This window comes from Megalobrama amblycephala, linkage group LG5 (assembly GCF_018812025.1).
Source record: "Megalobrama amblycephala isolate DHTTF-2021 linkage group LG5, ASM1881202v1, whole genome shotgun sequence".
Taxonomy (NCBI): Eukaryota; Metazoa; Chordata; class Actinopteri; order Cypriniformes; family Xenocyprididae; genus Megalobrama; species Megalobrama amblycephala.
This window is the reverse complement of record NC_063048.1, coordinates 32,513,926-32,535,090: the sequence shown is the minus strand read 5'-3', so window position 1 is coordinate 32,535,090 and position 21,165 is coordinate 32,513,926. Positions and strand designations below refer to the sequence as shown.

The following is a 21,165-nucleotide window of genomic DNA, read 5'->3' as shown; positions in this document are numbered from 1 at the left end:
TGAACGTGCCCTTGCTACAGACTTGTTTCAAAAATTTAAGTGGACTCTGGATTCTGTTCTTCCTGGTGCACAAGACCGTCTGAACTACTGCAAGTAAATTTTACTACTTCCACGATTACATTTATTTGGGGGAATGATTAACAAATTTCATATGTGTGAACGGGATTTAAATGTTTTTAACTTAGCCTAACGGTTGCAGGAGTAGCCTAACAAATGCCCAAGCAGCCAGAAATTACTAAAACTGTTCGAAGGAGGCCACATGTTAAAACAAGTTTGTAAAAATCAATAATGCTGAAAGGGGTATTTTATTTCCCCCCTTTTCCCTTTTAGGATGTCGTTTTGTGATAACTTGAAATTGAAAGTAGCCTATTATTCTGCGCAGGCACGTGTACATGTAGAGATCAGAGGGCTTGAGCACCTGCCCTTTTTCTTTTTCGAGAGAAAGTGGCTTTTTTCTGGGGTGCTATTTGTTTTAAATAAATAAACGCTTTCATTATATAGTGAAGGTGGGAAAAATGGGAACGCGGGGGAACTGTGATGCAACCGGAAAGGGTAGGCTACTTTAACTTTCACAATCAAAAGGGCAAGCCACCCCCCGCCACGACACAGGTTATGAATGTTCTTTTAAACTTCTTTTTTAACTTTTAACTTCCAAATGTTGCTGTATTTTGGTTTGTCAATGAAAAATTAAATGCACTGTATTTCCTTTCATCATATCGATTACATCCATGGGCATACAGATTTTGTTTTGTTCTGTTTTTTTTTGTTTTGTTTTTTTTTCTGTTGATGCGTGAACAAAGTTGAGAGTTGAGAGATAGATTTGCCGTTACCTTTTTATTGTTCAGTGACGGAAAACAATTGCTATAGCACCTCAGGCTCAGTTCAAGAGACAGGGCGGATCAAGCGTGAACTGATCCACTCTTCCTCTTTACTTGGCTACTATTACTGCAGCAAATAAACATGAAAGAGCTGCAAAAAGAATGTAGTAGAACAACTTACCGAAATGTAACGCGTCTCAAACTAACTATTGCGTCTTAAACTATTGCGTAATCGATCAATCAGTGTTTCAACCGCGGAAAGACGTAAATTAAACAGCTTGAGAACAATGTCACATAACGCCACATTTACCTCAGAAAAGCCATTCAATGACCATAAACTGGATAGTTAGCTAGAAATAATAGTATTTAATATGCAGCACTGTATATTCATTATATTTTGACTTAACTTGTTGTCTTCGATAATGTATGTTATGTATACAGCCATCATTTAAATATTTATATTTTGTATAGACCCTATACAATTTTTTTTACAAAAAATGAATACAAAAATAGGCATTCTTTTATAATTTTATGATTTTTTTCTTGTTATATTCTTTGTAATGAATTGATTGAGGAATACCAAGAAAGTTGATGTCTAACTTTAAAAAATGAACGAGGAGGAGGGTAGTGAATGACGTCCGGGGTCACTAAAGACCCGAGGTATGCATTTAAGGGTTAAAAAATGTAAAACATAGCATACGGTTTTTTTTTTTTCCCTTCTCATTGTTTTAGCACTCATCACATGTGTTGTGTTAGGTGATCTGAGGTGATTCAGACACCATTAGTAGTAATAGTAGCCTACATGGCAAAATATTTGCAGCATATTTTATTTTTATATTGATTGATTGTTAACTCAACATTCGTCCTTAGTTCTTATTTTTTTTATAATCATTTCTCCCTCTGAAATATCATGATATTTATCTCAGTGCCACATTGTCATGTCCAGGTCGTGCAGAGCATCTGATTGTCTTCACTGTCTTCACAAGATCCTAGTGCCGATCTGTTTTCAATAGTTTGGCTGCTGTATGTCAGAGGAGCGAAGAAAGGACTCTCTCTAAGATGAGTCTCTCAAAGAAACCGAGGTAAGTCTGCATTTGTTTTTTAGACAATCATTTTAAACACTACTGAAGTTTTAGGTTTGTCTGATTGACCAAAGAATTCACAGTGAAATGTACTAGAGATGTGTCACAATTTTCGAATATTCGATTAGTTGATTTAATTATAGAATATCGACTAGGTTGTGCGATTATCGTCTTAAAAATATTTATGTTTTCATTGCTGATGCGGTGGTGACCAACCAGAGGGTGGCGTGTGCTGCCAATAACGCACCTAAAAGCTGTCATCAACTCCCAGACAACCTCACACGCACACTAGACTATTGTGTGGCATATAACAGAGACATTAAAATTAATGTTCACATAAGTGCCATCATTCAGGCTGTTCACAATATGTTCTAACGTGCTTAGGCAGCCTAAGGGTGCGTTCACACTTGTAGTTCGGTTTGTTTGGTTCATTTGGTCCGGACCAAAGAAGAAAAAAAAAAATTAGTCCTGGTCCGATTAGCATTCAGACTGGCATTTTTTATCACCGAACCAAAAGATACCGAACCTTAAGGAATAGGGATACATTCACAAAGTAATTGGTTGGATTTTATGACGTATTGCCTATTTTGAGACGGAAGTTACCGAACATCCAAAACAATGCTGTGTGCTGAGGTAAATGCGCTTGTTGTGTGTGTGTAGCCTACATATGATGGTATTTTGGCCAGCTGGAACTCATGAAGAGATTATAAAATGTGTAAAGTAGTCAAAACGGCGGCGGGAATCCATCCGTCACACACATACACACACACACACTCACACACAAAATTTGCTGCCTGGAGACGGGCGTCTGATGCCTGTAATGGGCAAACTGGCGACTATGACAAGAAAAACGGACATGCGTGAGGATTCTGTCCTTTTTAGGGTCTCATGTTCCTATTTTTGGTTCGTTTACATGTCTTTGGTCTGTGTTGCGTTCATATATCATTCGAACCGCACCAGAGTTTGTTTGGAAGCGGACCGAGACCCATCTTGTTTGGTGCGCACTCAACTTCTGTCTATTGAAAATGCTCGCTTTGCTCCGCAGTTTAGTTTTTTTCCGTAAGTAGAATAGGGAAGGCGTAGGACATACAGCGTAAGCTTTTTGAAGAACATGGAATCGCGGTCTGGTGGAAGCACTTAAAAAGGTGATCATTTGTTTATATAAAGCATATACATTTACATTTTTTTCGAAAATGACAGACGGTTTCGCTAGATAAGACCCTTATTCCTCATCTGATATCGTTTAAAGCCCTTTGAAGCTGCACTGAAACTGTAATTTTGACCTTCAACCGTTTGGAGGCCATTGAAGTCCACTATAAGGAGAATAATCCTGGAATGTTTTCATCAAAAACCTTAATTTCTTTTCCACTGAAGAAAGAAAGACATGAACATCTTGGATGACATGGGGGTGAGTACATTATCAGGAAAATTTTATTTGAAAGTGGACTAATCTAATCCTTTAACCCTCTTGGGCATGGAGTACACTAGAGCTTCACAGGTTGGCACTGGAGTCCTCTTCCACTCCTCCATGATGACATCACGGAGCTGGTGGATGTTAGAGACCTTGCGCTCCTCCACCTTACATTTGAGGATGCCCCACAGATGCTCAATAGGGTTTAGGTCTAGAGACATACTTGGCCAGTCCATCACCTTTACCCTCAGCTTCTTTAGCAAGGCAGTGATTGCTTTGGAAGTGTGTTTAAGGTGTGTGTTTTTGGAAGTGGTTTTTTTTTTTACCATGTTGGAAAACTGCCCTGCGGCCCAGTCTCTGAAGGGAGGGGATCATGCTCCGCATCAGTATGTCACAGTACATGTTGGCATTCGTGGTTCCCTCAATGAACTGTAGTTCCCCAGTGTCGGCAGCACTCATGCAGCCCCAGACCATGACACTCCCATCACCATGCTTGACTGTAGGCGAGATACACTTGTCTTTGTACTCCTCACTTGGTTGCCGCCACACACGCTTGACACCATCTGAACCAAATAAGTTTATCTTGGTCTCATCAGACCACAGGATATGGTTCCAGTAATTCATGTCCTTAGTTTGCTTGTCTTCAGCAAACTGTTTGCGGGCTTTCTTGTGCATTATCTTTAGAAGAGGCTTCCTTCTGGGACGACAGCCATGCAGACCAATTTGATGCAGTGTGCGACATATGGTCTGAGCACTGACAGGCTGACCCCCCACTCCTTCAACCTCTGCAGCAATGCTGGCAGCACTCATACATCTATTTCCCAAACACAACCTCTGGATATGACGCTGAGCACGTGGACTCAACTTCTTCCTTTTTTTTTTTTTTTTTTAATAAATTTGCAAAGATTTCAAACAAACCTTTTTCACATTGTCATTATGGGGTATTGTTTGTAGAATTTTGGAGGAAAATAATGAATTTAATCCATTTTGGAATAAGGGTGTAACATTAAAAAAATGTGGAAAAAATGAAGCTCTATGAATACTTTCCGGATGCACTTGTGTGTGGCCAGGTGTAAATGGAATCATTTTGATAAATCAGATAGCTATCTGATCAGTTAAAACACATACACTTAGAGAGACAGAACTGTGATTTTTGGTCATTTGTAGTCAATAAATGCATTGATTTACAATATTTATATAATAAGCCAACATGTGAATGTAGTATGTGTATGTAGTTACACTAATGTTGTATTTAAAAGATAAAAAGTTGCTCATATTTGAGGATTAGTGTGGTCAACCAGCGTTGCCTGCCTTGTTAACATATTTCAGGCAAACGTTACCTTGGTTAAAGACTGTATTGCAGTTGTTTTTAAGTATTTTTGTGTTCTTAAACTTAAATATTAGTTAAGGGCAATCACGTCATGTTCACTATGGTTTCACAAGGACATGAGACCTGCAGGTGACAGGTGATTGTCTTAGAAAATCCATTTCGCATTTATCCTAGATTGTTTTTTTTTTTTTTTTTTTTTTTTTAAACTGCTTGCTTTTTGTTTTAACAAAACATCCCTTAACCATCAATCCAAAAATCAGCTGAGCTGAAACTTATTAAATACTTAACTTTTTTATGTCAACAGGTTCCACATAATTGGGTTATGTTGCATTTAATTAACATTATAAATTTCAGTAAACTTGTTTATTACATAAGGTTAATTCAATGGCATTTAATTGAATCAGGTTAACATTCTTAATTCTTAATATCAAACAAAAATTAAAACAAGTAATCCAGTTTAATTGGTTAGTTTATTTAGTGAATGCATTCAAGAAAAATGTTCCCACCTTTTACAAAATCATTTCTCTGTAAAGACTCTTATTGTTAGTTGTTAGCCAGAAGATGGTTTTATTACATCTATGGCATACCCAAAATAGTTTAATTCAACTTTAATTGTTGTTAGCAGGTCCTCAACCCAAGCACATGCTCTATAAACTTCACAATGGTAACCTCCAAAAAAACTAACATACCTGAAAATCTTTTAAAGGGTTAGTTCACCCAAAAATTAAAATTCTGCCATTAATTACTCACCCTCATGTCGTTCCACACCCGTAAGACCTTCATTCATCTTTGGAACACAAATTAAGATATTTTAGTTGAAATCTGATGGCTCAGTGAGGCCTACATAGGGAGCAATGACATTTCTTCTCTCAAGATCCATTAATGTACTAAAAACATATTTAAATCAGTTCATGTGAGTACAGTGGTTCAATATTAATATTATAAAGCGACGAGAATATTTTTGGAGCGCCAAAAAAACCGACTTATATAGTGATGGCCGATTTCAAAACACTGCTTCGGAGCGTTATGAATCAGTGTATCGAATCATGATTCGGATCGCGTGTCAAACCGCCAAACTGCTGAAATCACGTGACTTTGGCGCTCCGAACACCAGATTCCACACACTGATTCATAACGCTCCGAAGCTTCCTGAATCAGTGTTTTGAAATCGGCCATCACTAAATAAGTCATTATTTTGTTTTTTTAGTGCACCAAAAATATTCTCGTCACTTTATAATATTAATATTGAACCACTGTACTCACATGAACTGATTTAAATATGTTTTTAGTACCTTTATGGATCTTGAGAGAGGAAATGTCATTGCTCCCTATGCAGGCCTCACTGAGCCATCGGATTTCAACTCAAATATCTTAATTTGTGTTCCAAAGATTAACGAAGGTCTTACGGGTATGAGGGCGACATGAGGGCATGAGGGCGACTAATAAATTACAGAATTTTCAGTTTTGGGTGAACTAACCCTTTAAATAAACATAAAAGAACATTAAGCATTAACAAGTCTCCCAATTTTATCATCTTGATAAAAAATGCATTAAATAACATTTTATTTCAACATTCAAACAAATTAATTTTTAAATAAACTGAACAGTATTGTAAAATATTTTTTGAGTGTAGACGGGTAACAGGCAACAGAATCACAATGCCTAAAAATCTCATACAAACTCAACACACATATTTGCTTACTCATCTAAAATGATATCAATAGGATGCTCTTCCTACAGTAATGATTTGTTTATTGCACATTTAATTAGGAATAAAAAGGATATTCTCATTTTACCATTTCTACCCACCTCTATCACATGCCCCAATGTTATGTTTAACCCCCGTTTAGAAGGATTTGATCTATATTTACACAATAATGGAAAACTGTATTAATAGAATGGGTTTTACAATTAATAGGCTGTTCGTGGTTTAAGTGTTGCTAACTTTATCCAATAACCTATCTTGGCCTAATCTATCATCTGATAACATCTCCCAAAACTTATTTAGTGAGAAATAATCAACTAGCATGCTTTAATGTACAAGTTAATTTGATTCAGATGTACTGATAATATACATTCTTATTCTTTAAACATCTTACCTTTTAAAAGTGCATCACAAACTATGGAGAGGCTCCATGAGCCGCCATTCCTTTAAAAAAAAAAAAGGTCTACAGTCAAACAACTCCACGATGAACTTCAAAGAACTTAACAATCCTGGATCATGTCAAATCAAATTGTCAACAATAAAATCCAGCTAACTGAGTAATCCATACGAAGAACGGGCCCCTATTGCATAGAATAAGCTGATATTCAGCGCATTTATACAATGTACACCAACTGCAGAGAAACAGATACCTATTTTAAAACAGTGATTGCAATTCACTCCTTGATTTGCTTAATAAAAGCCTACTTTAAAATTGCGTTGACAAACATGTTTAGAGTGCATTATTTTCAGTGTGTTTATTGCTACGTTTAACACAGAAAGTAATTCATATGCTGTTTATCTGGTTGCCATGACAACCTTGCCTGCTTATCTATATAGTCATGGTAAAATCACTTCAATATGGAGTGTGAATTTTAAGGTTTACAACAGAAACAATTGTGACTCAATCAACTGGAGCGGTTTGTCCTGAGTTTCTTTCTTTCTTTCTTTCTGTCTTTCTGTCTTTCTTTCTTTCTTTATCTCTCTCTCTCTTTCTTTCTTTATCTCTCTCTCTCTCTCTCTCTCTCTTTCTTTCTTTCTTTCTTTCTTTCTTTTGTGTTAAACGGGCTTAACTAAACATGGAATCTCTTCAAATGAGACTGAAGTATCTCCTGTAGTAAAGTGTTTTTCTCTCTGTTTGTGTCATTAGTGGAAGATCAGGCTCACGTGTATCCAGCTCTGTGTCTGTGAAGAGTGACTGTTCCAAAGGTGACACGCCGAACTTCAGCGAGAAAAAAACATCATCTACTAAAGGGTATTTTATGTTTCTTACTTTTGGTCACACATAGACTGTTAGAAAATATTTCAGGGAATATTTATCATGAAACTTTTTTGTTCAAATAACATTCAAATTTACAATCTGCAGCGCTATAAAAACCTAGAACATATTGTAATATCAATTTAATTTTGGTGTGCTGATATACCTGCTGCACAACATATTAAAATACCATTGTCAGTGCAGAATTTATTATTCACCAGCCTCTGTGTTCTTTGCTTATAGAATAGGACATTAAGTTTTACTTAAATTTATACTTAAACACTTTAACAGTATGAACTTAAACAGCTAATGCTTTATTTTTCTCTTTGTTAAAGAAATGTTTGCAAGTGATTTCTCTAATATGTTTCCTGAAAATTTACTATATTAATTATTCGCTATAACAGGCTTCGATATGAGACATTTGGTTCAGATTTTTTCCAGACTCACAGGAACCACAAGAATTTCGCAGACAATCTCCTGCGGATCTTCCAGGTAAGAGAAACAGTTTTATAAATGTTTATATTAATAACAAGCAAATAGATTACTGAAATTTGAGATTTCTTGCAAAAATACTAGGTCGAATGTTTTGACCATTTACGTTTCATTTTAAGAACCCATAAAATAAGAATCAATATGTAAGAAAAAAGTATGTTTCTGCCAATCTGATGTTAATCTTGAGTACATATACAGAAATATTGCATCCTTCATATCTCCGAAAAGTTTTTAGTTTTATCAGATTTATAAAAGATACATACGCTGTCTTTCCAAAAAAAGCTGAGCTCCTGGAGGCATGCCTGCTGTGGGCAGAGCTAAAGAGTCTAAAGAGTCACGAACGTGCACAGCTTTTGTGTAGAGATCATCTGCATCATTATAAATAAAAGGGGAACAAAAACGTTTGTGTTGTTTACATTTTATGCACTTGCGCACTGATTGCGGCATCTGATGCAGTTTTACTCACCACCCGTGATCTACAAATCCAGCACCGGTACTGGGACTTGTTTACAAAGCATTCATCACTGAAATTCTGGGACCAAACAAACATACATGCACAACTCTGTTAGGAACTCAAGTTTATTTGTATAGCATTTTACACCACTAATCCAGTTCATTTTCCAGGGCAATGCAGCATCAAATATAAATGTCTTGCTCTTTTAGAATTATTTTGGCAATGGATCTAGCATTCTGCATATTTTAAATCATACACAAAGATGGAGTTTGGAAAGATATCATTTATTTAAATTAATTGGAGAGAGAGAGAGAGAGAGTGTGTGTTTGTGTGTGTGCTTAAATGAGGGCAGCACATTAACCCATTCCTGTAACCTGTTCAACCCATTCCACAACCAACTTTACAGACCTTTTACATTCACAAACAGCTATATTAAACACTGCATTCTTTTACAAATTCTTTTAATTACTGTATTACAGTATTTCACAATTGCTAAAACACATTTCTTGAAACCATCACTCATTTTCTCAAAACATTAAACACAAATCCAATCTTCAAACTAATTTCACAAAACTTCTGACTCTTATGGCAAAATCAAACAAAGCTTTCAGATCATACACACATTAAGCAAAATATAAACACATACAGATCATTCATTAGACACTACATTAAAAAATGGAAAACACAACATCCAGAACATGAGGTTACAGAAAAAAAAAGTATATTGTAACACAGTAAACACATTTTGCCATTACATAAAATGTATAGAAATCACAAGTAATGTGAATTTAAAGTATACTGTATGTACTGCAAGTACAGTATTATATTCAATATTATATAGTATTGAATGTCTATATATACAGTACTTACATGCTGGAAACATACAGCAGTCTAAATGCAAATGACTAAAAGGTCAAAGAAAACTCTAAATGAAAAGCATGATACAGTACACACAAAAAAAAAACAAAGTTCAGAGTCAGTGAGAGATTCATTCTGCTTCAGCATCACGTCTTCATGTTGGGTCCGGCCTAAATCAAGTCAAGTCACCTTTATTTCAGTTGCAATTGATACTACACAGATACTAGTCTAGTCTAGTATAGTATAGTCAAAGCAGCTTTACAGTGATAACAGATACATGATGATCAGTAATGCAAAGAGGGTTCATTTTGGCTGTACAGCTCTAAAAGAAAATAGTGTCATTGTTCAGCTGAAGTCAGTTCAGTGTTGATTCACTTACATTGTAAAGACCATCAACTATTATGTAAATTACTGTAATTATTTTCCTCTAAAGCAGTTCTGCAGAAAACAGTGATGTCATCATCTAGGCTAGCTTAGTTCAGTTCTCATCCTATAATGTCAGTACAGTCAGATCAATAATATTGTTGAATATTATTGAATATTGTTGAGGACATTTTCCACATCACATGCAATGTCGTCTCTTGCCAGGCAAAGGGAAAAACCTGTGCCGGATCCAGCCTTGACAGCCTTGTCTCCACACCCCTTGCTCTTTCTCCTCATCATCCTCTTGCACATACTCTTCCTCCTCTACTTTTCAGATTGTTTCCATCTATTGTTGGTATCATCATTCAGCACCTGTGTTACCTGTGCACTCTGAACTGACCTATATTTTATACAGTTGATTTGATCACATCATTAGAAATAAGTGTGAATAATTTTGAGTCACTGTGTTTAAAGGATGACAACTGTGTTGTAGTTGTGTTTAACTTTTTTTTTTTGTTTTGTTTTGTTTTGTTTTTTGTTTTGTTTTGTTTTTTTCTTGCTTTGTAGGATCTTGAAAGCAAAATGTTCGCATTTCTGAAGAATGAGCTGGGAAAGTTTAAGAAAATATTACAAAAAGAGAACACACAATCCTTAGTCAAGGACTTTAATGAGAATGGGTCCAGTATCAATGAAGCAGTTCTTAAACTCACACTAGAATTCCTGAGAGAGATGAAACAAGATGAAGCTGCTGATACTCTTGAAGGTAAGAAACTCATGACCATCTCTCAGATTGTCACTTAAAAAAAAAATTAAGACCTAAAACTTTTTTCTGTTCCTGTGTTTAGATGAGTTGTTCTACATCCATCAACTAAAATGTTCCCTAAAGAATAAGTACCAATGTGTGTTTGAAGGAATTGCAAAGCAAGGTGACTCCATACTTCTGAATAACATCTACACAGACTTCTATATCACTCAAGGTGGCAGTGAACAGGTCAATACTGAACATGAGGTCAGACAGATTGAAGTTTCTTTCAGGCATCATGAATCACAAGAGATACCAGTTGAATCCAAAAATTTGTTCAAAGCACCTGAACAAGACAAGGAGATCAGAACTGTACTGACAAAAGGAGTCGCTGGCATCGGAAAAACCATCTCTGTGCAAAAGTTTGTTCTGGACTGGGCTGAAGGAAAAGAAAATCAAGATATCAGCTTCATATTTCCTCTTCCATTCAGAGAGATGAACTTAAAGGAAAAAGAAAAAACAAGTTTGATGGACCTTATAACTAAATTTTTCCCAGACACAAAAGGAATGAACCTTACAAGAAGGAATAATTTTAAAGTCCTGTTCATCCTTGATGGATTGGATGAATGCCGACTTCCTCTAAACTTTGAGACTGAGACATGGCATGACATATCGTCACCAGCCTCTCTGGATGTTCTCCTAACGAACCTTATCAAGGGAAATCTGTTTCCTTCTGCTCTCATCTGGATCACCACCAGACCAGCAGCTGCCAGTAAGATTCCTCCTGACTGTATCGACCAGCTGACAGAGATACGAGGATTCAATGATGCACAAAAGGAAGAGTACTTCAAAAAAAGATTCACAGATGAGAAAATGGCCAGTGAAATCATTGATCATATTAAACAATCAAAAAGTCTCTTTATCATGTGCCACATCCCAGTCTTCTGCTGGATTTCAGCCACTGTTCTCCAGAACATTTTGAAGGAAAAAAGAAATAATGACCTGAAAAAAAATCAGGCTGGTGACACCTCTAAAACACTGCAGGAATCAAATACTGAAGACACTCCCAAGACTCTGACACAAATGTACACACACTTTCTCCGCTTTCAGGTCCAGCAGAGCAGACGAAAGTATGATGGAAAATACGCAGAAGATGTTCCCTGGGATAAAGAAGCCATACCCATTCTTAAACTGGGGAAACTGGCATTTCAGCAGCTTGAAAGAAACAACCTGATCTTCTATGACACTGACCTGGAAGCCTGTGGTATTGACGTCTATAAGGCATCAGTGCGCTCAGGAATGTGTACGCAGATCTTTAAGAAGGAAACAGGGATAATTCTTGATACCATGTACTGCTTTGTTCACTTGAGCATTCAAGAGTTTATTGCAGCCATTTATGCACATCTGTTTCTAGACAGAAAAAAGACAAGTGTGTTTGAGTCTGCAGAACAGGAAAACAAAAATGAAACCATGATTAATTTTCTCAAGACTGCAGTTGACAGGGCACTTGAAAGTGACAATGGACACCTGGACCTTTTCCTTCGATTCCTTCTTGGTCTGTCACTCAAGTCTAATCGGCAACTCTTACGAGGTCTGTTAACACAGCAAGACGGCAATGACCAGACCAACAAGGAAATAGTTGAGTACATCAAGCAGAAACTCGAAGATAATCTGTCTCCAGAGAGATCCATCAATCTTTTCCACTGTCTGAATGAACTGAACGACCAAACTCTGGTGAAAGAGATTCAGGCCCACTTTAGCAAAGGAAGTCTCTCATCTGGTGACCTTTCACCTGCCCAGTGGTCTGCTGTGGCCTTTGTGTTGCTGACATCAGGGGAGGAGCTGGAGGAGTTTGAGCTTCAGAAATTCAAGAAATCAGATGATTGTCTCATTAGATTGTTGGAAGTCATCAAAACCTCCAAAAAGGCTTTGTAAGTAATTTAACTTGTGTGTGTGTGTGTGTGTGTGTGTGTGTGTGTCTGTGTGTGTATATATATATATATATATATATATATATATATATATATATATATATATTTTTTTTTTTTTTTTTTTTCTCTAATACACATTGCTCACAATTAATCATACCCTTTTATTCAATACTTTTTGCAACCTCCTTTTGCCAAGATAACAGCTCTGAGTCTTCACCTATAATGCCTGATGAGTTTGGAGAACACCTGACAAGAGATCAGAGACCATTCCTTCATACAGAATCTCTCCAGATCCTTCAGATTCCCAGCTCCATGTTGGTGCTTCTTCTCTTCAGTTCACTCCACTCATTTTCTTTAGGGTTCAGGTCAGGGGACTGGGATGGCCATGGCAGAAGCTTCATTTTGTGCTCAGTGACACATTTTTGTGTTGATTTTGATGTTTGTTTTGGATCATTGTCCTGATAGAAGATCCAACCACAGCCCATTATAAGACTTCTAACAGGGACAATCAGGTTTGGATTTTTTTTTTATCTGTTGGTATTTGATAGAATCCATGATTCCATGAATCTGAACAAGATGTCCAGGACCTCCAGCAGAAAAATAAGCCCACAACATTAAAGATACAGCCGTATATTTCATTGTACACATGGGATACTTTTTATCCCTGTGTGCACCAAACCCATCTTAAGTGTTTGCTGCTAAAAAAGGTTTTTTTTTTTTTTTTCTGTTTCACCATAGAACCCATCCTGTTTGAAGTTTCAGTAGTGTCAGTTACTTTTCAAATGCTTTATGGTCAGATTAAAAAAAAAAAAAAAAAATTGGCAGCAAACACTTAAGATTGGTTTGGTGCACACAGGGGTAAAAAGTACCCCATGTGTACAATGAAATATACTGCTGGATCTTTAATATTGTGGGTCTATTTTTCTGCTGGAGATCCTGGACATCTTGTTAAGATACATGGCATCATGGATTCTATTAAATACCAACAGATAAAAAAAGAAAAGAAAATGAGCATACTGAAAAGAGAATGGAGTGAACTGAAGAGAAGAAGCACCAACATGGAGCTGGGATCTGAAGGATCTGGAGAGATTCTGCATGAAGGAATGGTCTCTGATCTCTTGTCAGGTGTTCTCCAAACTCTTTAGGCATTATAGGTGAAGACTCAGAGCTGTTATCTTGGGAAAAGGAGGTTGCAAAATGTATTGAATAAAAGGGTATGATTAATTGTGAGCAATGTGTATTAGAGAAAAACATTTCTCTCATAATGAGATTCCGGTGCATATTACATATATACTGTATATAGTTGTCGAAATGTCCATCGTGTGGAGTATCTCACGTAAATACAGTCGGTTATGGCTTAAGTGGACGTAAACAATTTGGGTGAAAACAGGATATGTGTCAGTATCCATGGATTTGGTCTTAAAGGTCCCGTTTTTCGTGGTTTTTTGAAGCTTTGATTGTGTTTATAGTGTGCAATATAACATGTGTTCATGTTTCGCGTGTAAAAAAACACAGTATTTTTCACATAATTTACTTATCTGTATACCGCTGTTTCCACTGTCATAAAAACGGGCTGATGACTTCCTTGTTCTATGAAGTCCCTCCTTCAGAAACACGTAACGAGTTCTGATTGTGCCAGCGGTTCCTGTGTTGTGATTCGACAGCAGTGTAGCGCATCCTGCCCGGAAAGGTCACGCTTCTTACCATAACGTGGAGATGCACGCGCTCAGTGTTATTGTAAACATGTCTTTAATTTTACCCTATCAATTTGAGCCGGAATCAGACCCGGTGATTGGACTGTGGGATGAAAATAACAGCGTTTCGACGACATGGCGACAAACACACTCTACAAACGCAACTCTTGTGTATTCCTGCGGCCGGAGGTTAGTCAAAAAACTGTTTTAGTGACGTCATTAAAGAAGGAAGTAGAGGGATGTAGTCCAAACTGGCCGTTCGATGTAGGCGACTTCTGTTAAATAAAATATCTCGCTTGGCATTGAACTTTGAGCTTTAAAATTTTACAGATTTTATTTATACTCTAACAACAACATTACACACTAACTAAAGTTTGAAACATGGGATCACGAAGAACAGGACCTTTAAAGGGACCGTAGCCTATTTGTCATTAATGTAAATAAAACAACAAAATATGTTAAATAACTGTATACATGGTAAATAAACCTACTGAATTTGAAAAACAAGTTTATTTAATTTGTATCTCTATAGTATTTGTTGTATTGTTGTCATTTGTTTGTAACAAATATAACAACAAATATAGCTGCAAGCAGCAATTACGGGGCCAAGCACAAAAACGGCACAAGAAGCCAGCCAACATGACTGGGAGCATCAGGCTAACTGCAGCAGTGAGCAATTAAAGACCTATTAAGATCATTTTAGCTAAAAGAGCTGAAAAATGATAAAAAATGAGGATTTACTGGCTCATCACTTTCGACCAATAGGTGGCGCTGTGTCCAAATTGTTGTGGTATGGTCAGAGTGAGGTGACAATGACACTTGCAAAGTTTGGTGTCAATATGTCAAAGCACTGAAGAGATACAGCTTCAAGAGTCGTTTTTGCATCATGCCTCAAATTCTTTGCTCTGGTATACGAAAACGGTTTGACATATCGACTTGAAATCCATAACTTTTTGTCGGCATGGTCTGAAGATGACACGGTTAAATTTTGGTGAAAATCGGAGCAACGGTCTAGGAGGAGTTCGAAAAAGTAGGTTTTTAAAGAAAAACAATATGGCGGACAGGAAGTTTAGCTGACTATGGCAAATTTGATATCTATGTTCTCAGCATGACCCAAGGAATCTACTGAGACTCATTTCATTACAACTCATTACATGAGTTTCATTACAATTGGTGAATACAGTCAAAAGTTATTAACATTTTTGTACATTTTGTTATAACTTTTGACCACAAGGTGGCGCTGGTCCGAAACTTCTCAGGCTCCTTCAGGGCATTGGGCTGATGACCCATACCGAGTTTCGTAATGATACGCTAATGCGTTTGTAAAATACAGCATTTTAGCACAAAAATCAAAATGGCGGACGGCCAAAATGGCCGAAGTGGGAAAATTGGATATCATTCGACTCGGCATGATTCCCCGAATCCAACGAGACCAAATTTATGATTTTTGGCCAAACCCATCAGAAGTTATAAGCAAAAATAGCCATTTTTCATATCTCCGCACCAGTAGGTGGTGCTGCGCCGAAACACTGCATGATGCCTCATGTCATGCTTGTGATGACATGTACCAAGTTTGGTCTGAATATGATAAAGTGTTGCAGAGATACAGCCTTACTTCTATTTTCGCAAGCGCTACGTACAATTCGTTTGTGTGTTTTTCGAAAACGGTTTGAGCAATCGACTTGAATTCCATAACTTTTTGTCAGCATGGTCTGAAGATGATCTGGTTAAATTGTCATTAAAATCGGAGTAACGGCCTAGGAGGAGTTCGAAAAAGTACGTTTTTCAGAAAATTCAAAATGGCGGAAAAGTCATATGGTGATTCCTCGATTCGAATTTTGTTTCTAGCCCTTACGGTTCAAAAGTTATTAACATAAACATAAGTGCAACTTTGGACAGCTGGTGGCGCTAGAGGGATTGAGTTAGAGACTCCAAATTTGCTATGGACAAAGGTCAGACTGTCCTCTAACTGTGTGCCAAATTTCACAACTTTTTACCATACGGTTCTATGGGCTGCCATAGACTTCAAGAGCGGAAGAAGAATAATAATAATAAGCGTACAGAACGCCAACAATAACAATAGGTGCCTAAGCACCTTTGGTGCTTGGCCCCTAATTATATATAGTAATTATGCCTTTTGAAGGTTATTGGACACTGTGAAATTTTTGTTCTTTAAGTTTGTGACAAGCACATAAAATGATTACTTTTTTCATTAGAGTAATAATAAAAAAGCTGTCTTACATTCATTAGTCTCACTGTGTTGTGCTTGGACAACATTACCAAAAAACTAGAAAAAAAAGTATCGGTACTCATACTCAGTCCTTAAAAATGGTATCCTTGCATCCCTAAAATATATATATATATATATATATATATATATATATATATATATATATATATATATAAAATTATGAATGTAATGATATTAGCAAAATTAGCAATATTGTCTCTATATTATCGTGGTCACATGACTGTATGAAACAATATGTCTTCCGGGCAAAAAAGTCCTCAAACTGAAAAGCCCTCGTGGCTCGCGCTACTCTTATAGGCCTACGTAAGATTTCAATGCAGAGCACGCACGAGAGAGAGAGATGCACAAAGGTAAGCTGGAAGATTATTAATCTTTAAAAGTTTGCGTTCTCGTTTTCATCACCCGCATGATTTAATTCCTAAAAGACAATGATTCACCCATGTATATTAAACCTTTGACAAAAATAAAATTAGCAACATTCAAATCTGCGTTCGTGCTGCCGTTGATCTAGAGAGAGTTGTCATATTTAGATATAAACAGCTTCACAAACAATCTTGTCAAACACACAGTATAATTTCTGTTACAAATATTCCAATTGTCATAGACGCATACAAAAGTGTATTCAGATACGCTGATGTCTACCTATTAAAATAGAACAGATCACCTTTGGAAAGTGCCTCTAATAACCACTGTATCGATTGCATTGTTACGCCACTAGGTGGCAACAATTTACTGTTAAAAATATGTCTATCACTGAATCATTATTTTAGAAACAAATTAAGTCTTTATGAATCCAACTTAAAAAAATATTGTTTCACCTGTCTGGATCTTACATTTGTGTTCAAGCATCTTATTTGGGTTGAATTTGCGGTAACACTTTACAATAAGGTTCATTTGTTAACATTAGTTAATGTATTAACTAACATGAACTAAACATGAGCAATATATTTGTTAGTGTATTTGTTAAACTTTGTTAATGTTAGTTAATAAAAATACAGCTATTCCTAGTTTGTTCATTTTACTTCACAGTGCATTAACTAATGTTATTAATAATAATAATAATAATAATAATAATACATTTTATTTTAGGCGCCTTTTAAATCACTCAAGGTCACCATACATTAAGAAGAAATAGCAGCAAGAATAATATTAGAATAATAAATAACAGTAAATAACAAAATAACAATGCCAATAACCATAAATAAGTAGAAAGCAACAATTGCAAACATGACAGCTATAAGAATAACAAAAAACAAAAGTGCTAGACTTGAGTACACACAGTAATCATGTAGGATAAGCTATTCTGAATAAATGAGTTTTAAGTTTAACTTTAAATTGAGATAATGAGTCTGAATCATGGATGTTGACTAGGAGAGAATTCCAAAGGTGTGGATAAGCACGGCTAAAAGCCCTATGGCCCATGGTGGTTAGACAAGCAGAAGGTGTATAGAGGAGACCCAAAAAGGAAGAGCGGAGAGTTCGAGAAGGAATGTAGGTCTATAAGAGATCTGAAAGGTAAGGTGGAGAGAGGTTATAAAGAGATTTGTAAGTGAGGAGAATAATTTTATATTCAATCTGGAATTTGATAGGAAGCCAATGAAGCTGTTGAAGTGATGGGGTAATATATTGTATAGATGGCATCTGATGGCTTGGAGCTTGTATCTCCAAAAATGTCTAAACAAATTGTAATAAATATGAATCGCATATTTCAGGTCTAAACAACTACGTTCTCGCCTAAAAAAAAAAACTCTTAAAAATACAGTTTGTGGTAAAACAAGTGTAGTTTTCGCAAAAATTATGGTGAAATTTCTCGGCTGCCATGACAGTCACTTCAAGCAGAGTGATACAAATGGTGAAAAGGTAGGAGTGCTGCTATCACTAGAATATCACACGGCTATCAGCAGAACCTGAAAGAACTGTTGTATAAACACACATAAACAGAATTACAGTACTTCAAAATATTGAAGAAAAATATTTTTAAAAAGTTGAATAAAATATATAATATATATATATTTTTAATTTTTATATATATATATATATATATATATATATATATATATATATATATATATATTCCTATAGATATTTGTTGTGTGTGCCAAATTAGGTGTTATTTACAGGGATTTCAAGGTATGGTTGCTAGGTGATTTTGTTTTGGAATCTTCAGAAAACTAGAAGACTTTAACTCGATTTTTTTCTCAAAATTGTTGTCTGATGTCATACATGACTCTATCAACTTCAAACAGGTATAGCTCAGTCATTTTTGTCGGATTCCAACAAATCATACATTTTGAAGGTTTTTTTTTTTTTAAATAGAGATTGTGAAAGTAACTAAATTTTGAAAAATTGCTCATTGCGAGATACATATATATATATATATATATGTGTGTGTGTGTGTGTGTATATATATATATATATATATATATATATATATATATATATATATATAATGTATATGTGTGTGTGTATGTGTTCCACCTAATTCTGTGATGTGATTTATTTCCAATGTAGGTTAAATGATTGTAACTTAACAGACAGAAGCTGTTCTGCTTTGGCTACAGTTCTTGGATCAGATACCATTCTGAAAGAGCTGAACATAAACAATAATAATCTGCAGGATTCAGGAGTGAAGCAGCTCTGCACTGGACTGGAGAAAAACTGTAAATTGGAAATACTGAGGTAAGTTTTGTGACAATTGACAAAAAAATGAGCTAAGCCAAAACCAAAGTTGTGATTTTTTTCTTAATATCCTTACCAAAATGTATGTATAAAATCTACTGTTTAAATATAATGTAATACACTAAAAGACTAATACAGAATCTCTATTCAAAAATATGGGCAGTATGCAGATTGCTTAATTTAAACCTTTTCTTTGATAATGTCAGGCTGTCATTACCAGTAACTGAAAGAATATTACATTGCTGTAAAGGCACCACCTAGCTGGCTATATGGCAAAAAATATCATATCACAATTTTTTTTTAGGAAGATCATGATTCACCACACATGATTTTACCACAACAATTATTTTTCATGTTTGTTTTATCATTTTGCAGGTCACTGAACATTATAGCCAAGTACTTTCCCTATTTTAAAAATGTATCCTTAATTTAGTAACAAGGTAACTAAATTAAGAATGACCAACCATTTAGGCCTAGTAGGGGTGGGCGAAAATAAAAAAAAAATGTTTCCATTTTTCAGAGTAAAATTTTCATGTTGCAATAATTGCTGAAGCTTTTATCACAGTATACAATATCATCATGGTATTGAAATAAGTTGCAAAAAAGTGTTGTCATAGTATAACAGGTTTAATAACTTTTTCTTGTAAAGAACTGAACATTTAAAAATGATAAAGCAATACACAAAAACATATAAAGTGAACTAATGTTTCAAACAGATTGAAGTGCAAAAGAATTCTAAAGAAAATTAGCACTTTAAAATAAGGTCTCATTATTTAATGTTAGTTAATGCATTAACTAATATTAACAATAAGAAATAGCTACATTTGTTACAGAAGTTATTCTTTGTTAAAGATATTCAAAAATACAACTGGTGTCATGTTAGCTCAGGTCCATTAAGTAATAGTTACAACTTTGGATTTTAATAAAGTGTTATTAAATGTTGAAGTTAACATTAACTAAGATTAATAAGTGCATTTAGAAGTATTTTTGTTTGATAAATGCTACATGGAATCTTATTGGCTGAGAGTGAACTGCACCTGGAATTCTTTCGACAAAGATGGATATGTAATTTCTTTAAAATTATAATATTTAATAATATTAATCAAATGTAGGCCTATCTTTGAAATGGCTCGGAATAGGGTGCTTGGATGATTTGTATATTAATAAGCTTGTTTGTCTAACTGCATAACAAGGTCAAACCCCACAGGTCAAAGTTTTAAACTAATTTTTATATGCAATATGCCAATTCAATAGTATATAACAATTAGTTCAAACTTTAACCTGTGGAGGGCAGTATTACGCTTAGCAGTGTCTACACTGCCAGAATTCTAATAGAGGAGAAAAGAAGAAGAGAGCTAGTTCAAGATGAGCATTTCTAGTTAAAACATATAATTTTCAATTTTTTTCAGAAAATGAGCGATGGTTTCACTAGATAAGACCCTTATTTCTCATCTGGGATCGTGTTGAACAATTTGAAGCTGCAGTGAAACTAATTTTGACCTTCAACTGTTTGGGCTCCATTGAAGTCTACTATAAGGAGAATAATCCTGGAATGCTTTCATCAAAAACTTTAATTTTTTTTCGACTGAAGAAAGAAAGACATGAAAAGACAGGAAACATGAAAGACAGGAAAAGTTTATTTAAAAGTGGACTAATCCTTTAACTAATGTAGTTAACTAATGTTAACTAATGAACCTTATTGTAAAGTGTTACCAAATCATCTTAATGGCACATCAACATTCATGTCATGAACAGTATTTAACATTAGGTGTTACACGTGCAAATAAAATGTTTAACTGGCAGTGCTTTAAAACACATGCATATAATAAACTTTCATGATTGAAGACCTGCAATGTCACGTGAGCATAACCCTATTGCTGCCTTGCTAAACATGTGATGTGAATGTATGTTGGGACTGGGCTGCCAGAACTGCTACTGATAGAATGTGCAATGTAGCAGGGTACCACGATCTCTCTTCGAAAGCAGATTGTGGAGACATTTTAATCATTCATAATCTAAAATCATGATATTGCACACCTCTAGCATCATTTAGAAAATTGTCACTCTAAATTGTCTCAACATTTCTCTGATAATTCTGAA

The 21,165-nt window shown here is 35.5% G+C and overlaps 1 protein-coding gene across 2 annotated transcripts in view; it reads left to right on the top strand.

Annotated features, from left to right (window-relative positions):
• The first annotated feature begins 492 nt into the window (after nt 1–492).
• The window catches only part of LOC125269115 (NACHT, LRR and PYD domains-containing protein 12-like), a 37,485-nt gene continuing 16,812 nt past the window's right edge, over nt 493–21,165 (top strand). For both annotated transcript variants that reach the window (XM_048191880.1, XM_048191879.1), the window contains exons 1-7: nt 493–609; nt 1,765–1,900; nt 7,494–7,598; nt 8,006–8,093; nt 10,336–10,531; nt 10,614–12,441; nt 18,898–19,065. In XM_048191880.1, the coding sequence (XP_048047837.1) occupies nt 1,878–1,900; nt 7,494–7,598; nt 8,006–8,093; nt 10,336–10,531; nt 10,614–12,441; nt 18,898–19,065 (2,408 nt within the window). In that variant the 5' untranslated portion in view covers nt 493–609; nt 1,765–1,877. The remainder of the gene's footprint in view (nt 610–1,764; nt 1,901–7,493; nt 7,599–8,005; nt 8,094–10,335; nt 10,532–10,613; nt 12,442–18,897; nt 19,066–21,165) is intronic.